Below are 10,988 nucleotides of genomic sequence, written 5' to 3'. Positions count from 1 at the left end.
CCTTGGCGGGCAAAACAATAATTTCCAACAACAAAGGCGAGTTGAAGTTGGAGCAGAACCAACACAGCCCAATATTCCTCAAGGAAATTTAATACCCACTCATCTCTTTTTTTTTCTCCTTACTTTTCTTTCACTCCCCACGTCTCTCTCTCTCTTTTTTTTTTTAATACTCCCTTCACAAAGCACAAAACACACTTTTTTTTTTTAATTCAATGCACAAGACACAAGCCTTGAACTTGTCACTTCTCCTCACGTCTCTCTTTTTTTTTTTTTTTTTTTGATACTACAAAGCACAAAACACACACTCTCTCTTTTTTTTTTTTTTTGTTCAATATGCACACTTCACAAAATACACACACTCACGTTGCTTTTTCTTTTCAACTCACACACTTTTTTTTTTTAAATCTATGCACAAGACACAAGATGCAATATGCTCACGCCTTTGATTTTTTTTTTTTTTTTTTGCGAAGTGGAGATAGGTGGTTTGGATATTTGCGAAGTGGTGGTAAATACAGTGGCGGTGGCTAGGTCTAGGGTTTCAATTTGATTTTTTTTTGGTTTAATGGAAAATGGTGATGGAGAATGGATGGATACGAAAGATATGGCTACCAGGAAAGCTCCGCCTGATACAGAGGAAGGTTCTGATACCAATTGACGCAGCGGTTTGCTAGATGTTGTTCTAACTTGTGTTTTCACGAAGAGAAAAAAAAAAGGTATAACAAATTCTGAATTAGAATTTCAAACGACAAAACTCAAATTTTGATTGAAGATTGGATGATTTTTGCAATGGATTTAGCACATATTTATAGTACTCATACACAGCTCCACCTATTACATTTCACTCAATAAAACACACCAATTGTAATCCACTAATAACACTCAACACACCAGCTATAAACCACTGATAGCACTTAATAAAACACACCAACTATAATTCACTAATAACACTCATCACACCAACTGTAATCCACTATTTGGGCCCTCATGTTTTATGCTGCATCAGTTACAATAAAAATACATGCATAAAAATATCAGTCTTCTTAGTTACAGTTGAAACATCTGCTTGGATCTTCCATTGAATTCGTAGAATCTGGGGTGTGAAGTAAATGGATCCCACATTTTTTCACCCCGCAGCATTGGCACTCCAAAGGTGGAAAAACATTAAAGTGGACTGCCTCAGGAATGCAATTGCATTTCCAAAAACCATTGAAATCCTCTTCATAGAACAGATAGTACCCCAAATGCAAGTGATCTGATTCTACATAATTAACTCTGCTCTGAAATAACCGTGTGTCATGCATATCACAATCTTTGGTGGTTTTTACTTTCAACTCACAAGAAAATGAAAACCATCTGCCACAATCTACATGACGGTTGATGCGTAAATTAGCAAGTGTACTAGCCGGCACAAGTAATGTAATGAAGAGTAGAGTATCGTCCCACAAAGATTGTATATCCTATTAGTTACCGAAATTATTCTAACTCTAATTTATTTGAACAATCGAAGAAGCGAATTTAGATTAAAATAAAATAAAATAAAATAATTAAAAATTAAACAAAGATGCAGACAGTAATAGAAAATTACCAAGAGATTAAAACACTAGGACATCCGATTTCACCATAACCAATCCAATTTAATCCTCCATCTATGCTATTAAAGTTTATTACCCATGTTGACAGTGAATTTCCCTAATCCATTCAATATCCTCTCTCGAGTAATATTAACAATACCTTCACACATTAACCCACTATATCTCTATGTGAATTTAAATATGCAAAGATTCATTAAGTTCCATGAAAATTCTTAGAAAAACTGCACGAATCACGTTGGCACATCTCTGTCTTTCATTCAATTCATGGCATTCATTATACAGAGCAAAAATACATAACTCTCCTCTCGGTCTCATTATGTATCCTCTAATCATTCAAATATTGGCCAATAGTTAAAAGCATTAAGCACAATAATGAACACTCAACCATGAAATAATAAATTAAAAATAACATAGATTTATGGAATTAAATCTTCATAGTTAGGCTACATCGTAGCCCTAATAAAATAAATTAGTTTATGGGAATATAAAGAGAATCCATAAATTTAATGGGAAACATTCAAGTAAGATAATAAAGAAGAGAGAAAGAAAAACTCAAGAGGCTATCTCTCTCCAATCTCTGCAATTGACTTCCCGGATTTACAGTGGCTTCTCTTGTTCTTTTCTTGCTCTCGGTTTTCTCTCCAATTTTCAGTTGTTGTGCGGCTGCCTTCTTCTCTCCTTTGCTTCCGCTTGGCTCTCCCCTTTTATAATGTTGTGGCTTGTAAAATCCTCTTATGAAAAGAATTAAAAGCAAAAGCCCAGCCGCCTATTTCATTCCTAACCCAATCAGAATTAAAAGCAAAAGTCCCTCCACGTGACTTGCCATATTCTCTTTGTAAATGAATTCTTCAATGCTTCCTCACTTGCTGCCATATTTGTGAACCAAATATTCAATGCTTCCTCCACGTGTTGCCTGCATGCTTAATGATTAATTAAATTAAATCCTTTGTGATTTGTTCCAATTAATTCTCTTTATTTTTTTCCTTTTTGATTCCTTTAAGTGGATTTCCTCTTGAATGTTCTGATTTATTCTTCTTTAATCCCATATTGTACCTAAAATAAGAAAATATAAAAATTAAAATAAAATTAACATAATAAAACATAAAATTAAGTTATAGAAGCATTAAAATAATAGATAAATATGTTATTGAAGAAATCAGGGGGCATCTCCAAGGTTATAAAAGATCCCACACTTTGAAAATTAAACCACCTTGGAATTTCATTCCTAGCTAGTACGAAATGGCCTTCCTTGGGACAACCTCTCTATACCAAAAAAATCAAAATTTTAAACAAAAAAAATGTTGTATAAATTGTAAGGAGAGAGAGTTATGACACACCTTTTCCCGTACTTCTTTCCAACGGGCAGCTGCCACATGGCCCATATGCTCAGTTCTCTGAGAATCTTCAATAATTCCTGCAGTAGAATTACCTTCCAATTTAAAGTTATTGCTTTGGTCAAAAAACACTGCTTATAAGATTCAGAACTTAGAGAATGAACCTATGAATGATTGCAGTATCGGGCAATGATCGGAATCTAACCATCGTACAAGGAATGGAGGCTTTGATAAGGATTCATAATGCCCCTCACAATAATTTAAGATCAGGCGTCGCAACACTAAAAGTTGGATAATGCTTTTTGGTATCTTCTCAATATTGGTTTTCACTAGATTCAACAATATTGGCGACGATAACTGGCCAAGACGTTCAGGCAATCTCTGAAGATTTGAGCAACCATGGAGATCAAGAACTCCAAGAGATTTCAACTTACATAGGCTGCTTGGGAGACTCTTAAGCATTTTACAATCTGAAAGGTCCAGCCACGAAAGCCTAAGTAGAAGCTCAAATGATGAGGGCAGTTCTTCAATTGCAGTTCCACTTAAATATAGCCGGCTTATGTTACCAGATGAGATGTCTGGAAGCCTCTTCAGTTTTGAACAACCCGAAAGATTAAGTTCGATAAGAAATTCCAAATTAAATATTCTAGCTGGAAGACTTTTCAGGCTTTTGCTACCTGTTAGATTCAAGGCAACTAGATTGTTCGGATGTGGAATCAACGTGGGGCTTGGAATTTTGGCAATTAGCTTCTTGCAGGCAGCATGGATTATCTGGTTTAACTTACCATGACGCTGCTCGATCAAAAAGAAGCCAACACAAAATCATTACCATGTATGATAATTTAACATTATTATTGAAAGATTGCACATATATATCAAGATATACATACCTTCACACCATCGCAAAGTTGTTCAATGTCGCTACCAGGCAGTTCAAGAAACAAAAGCTTCTCTGCATTAAGGTTTGAAGGCAATGACTTCAACGGGTATCCATGCCAGTAAAAATACTTCACTTCAGCAAATCCGGGGTCTTGCAAATAAGACACCTTACATTTGTTCTCTCCATTGAATGATGAGCTATAGAATTTTAAAAATCTCAACTTACGCATCTTTGTGAAAGTATTGGGATTTAGATGGATATCTTTTACTTTTGACATATCCGAACAAATGCCCTCAATTTTTTCTGTCCCCTAAAATTTAATTTAAAAAAAAGAATAAAGTTAAAATTAAATGAAAAATGATATGTATATTCCACCAATGAATCGCACCTCAACCCAACCAAGACAATTTTTTAGGGTAAGTTTGTCATTAATTCACGATTAGAGGTAGCTTAGTTATTAATTCAACGTTTATTTATTCTTGAGTAGAGTTGAGGTGGGATAGGAGTGGGGCTCTCTGCCATTACAGGAATCAAATTTCAATAATCCATGTTTATGGTTATTGCTCGGCAGCTAAACTCTTAATTGCAAATGCACAAAGAAACATAATATCACACGTAATATTTAACATAAAAATTCTGTATGTATAGTACACAAGTTGATATATAAATTAGGCTTACAAACGATCACACAAGTTGTCATGGCATTTATAATTTATTGTTACATCATTTAACCATTAATTCCACACGAACACCATACTTTTCAACACACGTGCTTCTGTGCTTTAATGCTCATAACTGGCAGCAATAAGTAGGGTGATATTTTAATTTTTATCTCTGAATTTATCTTATCCGTCCTCATCTCTCAATTAATTGTATTTAGTTTCAAAATTATTCTTTTTTTTTGTTTTAATAGCTCTTTTTCATTATCCTTAGGGTTGATTGTTAAACATATGAAGTCTAATTTTAAAAAAAAATTAATTTTTTTTAATAACTTATATCTAATTTTTAGACATTTACATTTAAATTAAATAAGTAAATTTTTGTGACCTTTGCTGAAATGAGAAAATGTTTGAATGAAAAATAAATAATATATACTAAAAATATTTCTATTCAGTAAATTTATTTCCTAAACTACGAAGCCTAATCCCTTTTACTCGTTTTGAACTTTGGAGAACAAATTAACAAATCTATTTTAATTTACTTTTTGTGACTTAAATTTTTTTATTATATTTGATCATAAAGATTGATTTGACATAAGTCTAAATTGATTATTTTATCCTTATAAGGTAAAACTAATTCTTTAACTTCAATCAAATTCATTATTTCTAATACTACTTTATTAGTATGATTGTAAAACATTAATTAAACAAACATAATGTCTTTATGGCACAATACTCATGTAAATTATTAGCTTGTCAAATTTATATCATTTACACTTAAGATAGTGAAAATAATAGTTAAATTTCATTTAAAAATATTAGTTCATATAATTAAATACCTAAATTATTAGATACAATAACCCGTGTTTATTTTACAATTTGATCATTTTATATCATAATACTAAAATGGTAAAATAAAATTTATATCAAGTTTATGATCAAATATACTCAAAGAAATCTAATAAAAAAAGCAATAGAAGGATTTAATTGATTAACTATACAAAATTTTTATTAATGTGTATTTTTTAAAAAATATTGTGAATTCATTATAATTATTTTCTAGAAGTGGGGTAAATTTACAAAAATAATGGGGTGGAAATATCCCTACGCTTTTTAGTTTCTTTCCTTTGAAGCTAAAGATTCAACACTTATTAGTGAAGATAACACGTATGCGTTGCCCACAAAGATTCCTGAGAGGACGTTTGCCGCCACTGAATTTTTGAAACTTTTTTCCTTCACTATGTGTTTAATGTATAAAATGTATGACAAATGATACTTTATTTTAATTATGGTATACAACATGTGAATTTATCAAAGCCTAAGTCAACCCAAACTAAAATCAAATTAAAATGATTTTAGTTGGGTTGCGTTGGACTGTTGCCCAAACTTTGGGTTGGTTTAGTTTGAAACTTGCGCTTGGATCTTCGGTTTAATTTGGTGCTTACAATAAATCGACCCCACATTTTTTCTTCCCGCATTCCGTAGAATGATATTATATGTAACAAAATAACACAAAATTTAGTACACGAGGCACAGATGAGAAAAAAATAATTTTTATCTTGTAGTGAACTTTTCTGGGTCTAGCTAGCTTGCAACAGTTGCAAGGTACCATCAACAGTTCCGTAGAATGATATTATATATCAAATCTTATTCAACCGCTTGAAGATCTTTTGGCGCCGAAAAGAATGTAGGAGAAACTGATCCCTGACAAGTTGTAGAAAATCCAAATTGATTCAAGGCATATATCAAATTATTCAATAAAAAGTCAAATTCAGCACAATAATAAAGAACAATTATTTAGTAATCTAAATTGCTCATGTTAACGATATGTGAATGATAGGATCCAATTTTATACATGGAAAAGATACAATAATCTAAATCGAAATATAAGTTCACAGGCATCTTCAATCCTTTCCTTACAAGTCAGTTTTATAAATATAAATTCCAGCCATAGACGATACCACGTCAACTATGGAATCAAATGCACCATTCCAAATATGGAATTGGTACATATACTTGAAAAAGTGCACACATGTTTAAGCGAATGGATTCACAACACAAATAAGTAGAGTGAAAATGACACCTATCCTTTTTTTTTAATCAGTATACAAATATATTTTTTTAAAATATATAAGATTTGATGGTGTTTTAACTGTTCCCTCTTTATGGCTTTTGTTTCCACATGATGAAACTTTCCCATATACAACAATTTAGATTTAAAGAAAGTAGAAAATTTTCAAATGTGATTGCATTATATAGATGAGAGTTGATATGGTGCGCAATGGGGTGAGTGGCAAGTTTTCATTGATAGAGATATGGGCCCACAACATAGCTCCGCCAATAAGAATTGTTGTGCGTCCTGTAATATCCGACATCGCCTAGCTTGTGAGTTTTATTACTGGTGTATAAGTCACGTGCTCTCCTAACTACGTGGATTGTTTTGAGTTGTAAGGCTCAATAACAAAATCGTGATGTGTTGTGTGCACAAAGTAAGAAAAAGAAGGCCAATAATTTTAATTTTACAATATACATCAAGTGCTTTTCATACATTATACTCTTCGCCTAATAAGGTGAATTTGTGTTACATGCACCAGATCCATCGAAAGTTATTACATGGATGTTTTGTTCTAAGAACTGATTTTGGCATTTCTCCTATTATTAATTGTCATTAGAAAAAGGAAAACAGTGAAAATACATTCACGAAACACGTGCTTGGATCTTCTATTCATGAATTCGTAGAATCTTGGGTGTGAAGTAAATGGATCCCACATTTTTTCACCCCGCAGCACTGGCACTCCAGAGGTGGAAAAACATTAAAGTGGACTGCCTCAGGAATGCAATTGCATTTCCAAAAACCATTAAAATCCTCTTCACAGAACAGGTAGTACCCCAAATGTAAGTGATCTAATTCTATATAATTAACTCTGCTCTGAAATAATTGTGTGTCATGGGGACCACAATCTTTGGTGGCTTTCACTTTGAGCTCACAAGAAAATGAAAACTGTCTGCCACAATCTACATGACGGTCTGAAAATGCTAAAATAGCACAAAATGCAATGCCCTGCACTCGGCTATTACGGAAGAAATCTGGTGGCATCTCCAAGGTTATAAAAGATCCCACACTTTGAAGCTTAAACCACTTTGGAATTTCATTCCCAGACAGTACGATATGAAGTTTGCCCATGGAAAAACCTCTCTGTACCAAAAAATCATAATTTTAAACCCAAAAAAGAAATTGTAGAAATTGTAAACAGAGAGAGTTAAAGACACACATTTTCCTGTATTTCTTGCCAACGGAAAGCTAGCATATGGTCCATATGCGGAATTCTCTGGGTATCTTCAACAATTCCTGCAGTATAATTACCTTCCAATTTAAAATTATTGCTCCGGTCAAAAAACACTGCCTATAAGATTCATAACTTAGAGAACAAACCTAAGAATGGTTGCGGTGCCAGGCAATCTCGTGCAAGGAATGGAGGCTTTGGTAAGGATTGACGCCTCTCACTATAACTTAAGAGGAGGTATCGCAGCATGAAATGTTGGATAATGCTTTCTGGTATTCTCTCAATATTGGTTTTCGCTAGATTCAATATTATTGGGTAGGATAATTGGACAAGACATTCGGGCAATCTCTGAAGATTTGAGCAACCCCAGAGATTAAGAATTCCAAGAGATTTCAACTTCCATAGGCTGCTTGGGAGACTCTTAAGCCTTTTACAATTTGAAAGGTCCAAGAACCCAAGCCTAAGCAGACGCTCAATTGATGAGGGCAGTTCTTCAATTGCAGTCCCCCGTAAAAATAACCAGCTTATATTACCTGATGAGATCTCTGGAAGCCTTTTCAGTTTTGGGCAGCCCGAAAGATCAAGTTTGGTAAGAAATTCCAAGTTAAATATTCCAGATGGAAGACTTTTCAGGCTTTTGCTACCTCTTAGATTCAAGATAACTAGCTTGTTCAGACGTGGCATCAACGTGGGATTTGGAGCTTTGGCAATTAGCTTATTGTAGGCAGCATGGATTATCTGGTTTAACTTACTATAATGCTGCTCGGTCAAAAAAGAGGCCAAGACAAAAACGTTACCACTATAATAATTTAATATTGTTATTGAAAGATTGCACATATATAATAAGATATGCATACCTTCACACAATCCCAAAGTTGTTCAATGTCATTATCAGGCACTTCAAGTAACACAAGCTTCTCTGCACTAAGGTTTGAAGGCAATGACTTCAACGGATATCCATGCCAGTGAAGATATTTCACTTCAGAAAATCCAAAGTTTTGCAAATAAGACACCTTACATTTGTTCTCTCCATTGAATGATGAACTATAGAACTTTAAAAATCTCAATTTAGGCATCTTTGTGAAAGTATTGGGATTTAGATGGATCTCTTTTACTTTTGACATATCCAAACAGATGCCCTCGATTTTTTCTGTCCCCTAAAAATGAATAAAAAAATTAAAGTTAAAATCAAATGAAAGATATGTATATTCCACTAATGAATCGCACTTCAACCCCACCAAGACAAATTTTTGGGGCAATTTTGTCCCTAATTCCCAATTAGAGGTAGCTTAGTTATTAATTCAATTTTTATTTATTCTTGTATGGAGTTTATGTGGGATTGGAGTGGGGCTCTCTTTCATTACTCGTATCAAATTTCAATAATTCATTTTTATAGTTATTGCTAGGCAGTTAAACACTTAATTGCAAATGCACAAAGAAACATAATAACACAGGTAATACTTAACATAAAAATTCTGTACGTGTACTACACAAATTTACATATCAATTATGCTTACAAACGGTTATGCAAGTTGTCATCGCATTTATAATTTATTGCTACGTCATCTAACCACTATTGTTTTTTCTAACATTGCCACTCTTCTATTAATTCTAAGATTCATCAGTTCGAGCGTATGTAAATATATTCACATCAAGTTTTTAAACACTACATTATTCCAAAATAATAATCCACAACAAACTGCTTACCGTATTATACGTAAGAACTTCATAGATATCTTGATGATGCCACAATCTACTGCGGTTTTCAGGATTAATTGATTCTTGTCGAACAATTTCCCTACCCAATTCTTGTAGTAAATCATGCATTGTTATCTTTTTGTGTGAATCAATAGCGATGAGAGACTTATCAACAAGAACACTTATTCCTATTTCTGGGTAGAAGCCGCTTGCATTAAAGAATTTCATTATAGGATTTACATGCTCACCTCGAAAGAAACAAGCAACATCAAGGAAAATACTTTTCTCTTTATCGTCCAAATCATCATAACTTATTTTTAATACCTCTAGAATACTTGGATGGAGGATTCTTTGCAATTTATTAATTGCACTTTCCCAGACTTCTTTTTCCCTTTCATATAGAAAGCAACCCAAAACTTTAAGAGCTAATGGAACACCTTGAGCATATTTCATTACTTTGCTTGAAAGTTCCTCATAACCAACATCAGGATGGTTTTGTTTGAAGGCATGTCGACAAAAAAGCTCAAGAGCGTGATGATATTCTAATGCCTGCATCTTATATATTTTACTCACCCCCCAATTTCTAAGCACTTGTTTATTTCTGGTGGTTATTATGATTCGACTCACAGGCGTCAACCAATCAAGACTTCCAATTAAAGATTCTAATTGGTTGAAGCAAGTCACATCATCAAAAACAATCAGAACCTTCATGCGGCTGAGCCTTCTAAAATTGAGGTCAATATAAGGCATCACATTTTTATCCTTCAATAAATTTGAAAGAAGCTTTTGTCGTAAGCAAGCTAATCCTCCTGGTCTTTGTGACTCTTCTCGAACATTTTCGAGGAAGCAAGAACATTCAAAATCACCCGAGATTTTGTCGAAAATAGCTCTAGCGATAGCTGTTTTGCCTATACCACCAATGCCCCAAATCCCTAAAGCGTAAACACCTTTCGACTCAACACCTAATAGAGATTCAATTTCATCAACTGTTGATTCCACTCCAACCAGCTGGTTTTTGTTATCACGCGGCTGAAACACTTCATCCAATCTCTTCAAAATGTGATTAACAACTTCATTTGTAAGTTCCGACTCATGCCTAGCAAATACATAAAATTAGCAGCAGTAACTTCAAATTAATAGGAGGAATTTGCATTAAATATGAAATAAGAGAGATTGTCAGTTTTTCTACTGAAATTAATACATACCATACAAGTCTTCAATCTCCCAATGAATTGATAACTCTTAAATTACACGAATATGGGTGAGTTTTTTTTTTTTTAAATGGTGCTGTATGAGTGACAGGTTGACATTGCTTAAAAAACAACAGATCACCACTAATTTTGTTAGATATATATTGTAAAATTCTCTTGCTTTTTCTATCAAAATTATTTTATAATTATAGAGTGCATTAAAATCTTGAATGTCCACTTCTTTGAATAATTATTCGACAATTTCTTCTATCTCGTAACAAGATCTGTTGAGGGAAAGGAATTTTATCTTGTGATTGGATTTCAAATAATTAATAACTTTGGTCTTATTGT

The 10,988-nt window shown here is 33.4% G+C and overlaps 2 protein-coding genes across 10 annotated transcripts in view; one reads left to right on the top strand and one right to left on the bottom strand.

The window, feature by feature from the left end:
* Positions 1-10,988, top strand: part of LOC102626669 (uncharacterized) — a 160,017-nt gene that overhangs the window by 72,435 nt on the left and 76,594 nt on the right. The window lies entirely within an intron of this gene.
* LOC102616865 (disease resistance protein RPV1-like) overlaps positions 1-10,988 on the bottom strand; it is a 160,119-nt gene that overhangs the window by 82,900 nt on the left and 66,231 nt on the right. For 2 of the 4 annotated variants that reach the window (XM_052436182.1, XM_052436181.1), the window contains exon 2: positions 9,885-10,543. In XM_052436182.1, the coding sequence (XP_052292142.1) occupies positions 9,885-10,543 (659 nt within the window). Of the gene's footprint in view, positions 1-7,157; positions 7,662-7,737; positions 7,815-7,898; positions 8,509-8,606; positions 8,907-9,456; positions 10,544-10,988 lie in introns of those variants that run through there. The other 2 variants (XM_052436184.1, XM_052436183.1) reach the window with 2 other exon arrangements.

This window comes from Citrus sinensis, chromosome 3, assembly GCF_022201045.2.
Source record: "Citrus sinensis cultivar Valencia sweet orange chromosome 3, DVS_A1.0, whole genome shotgun sequence".
Lineage (NCBI taxonomy): Eukaryota > Viridiplantae > Streptophyta > Magnoliopsida > Sapindales > Rutaceae > Citrus > Citrus sinensis.
This window is presented reverse-complemented; position numbering and strand designations above follow the sequence as displayed.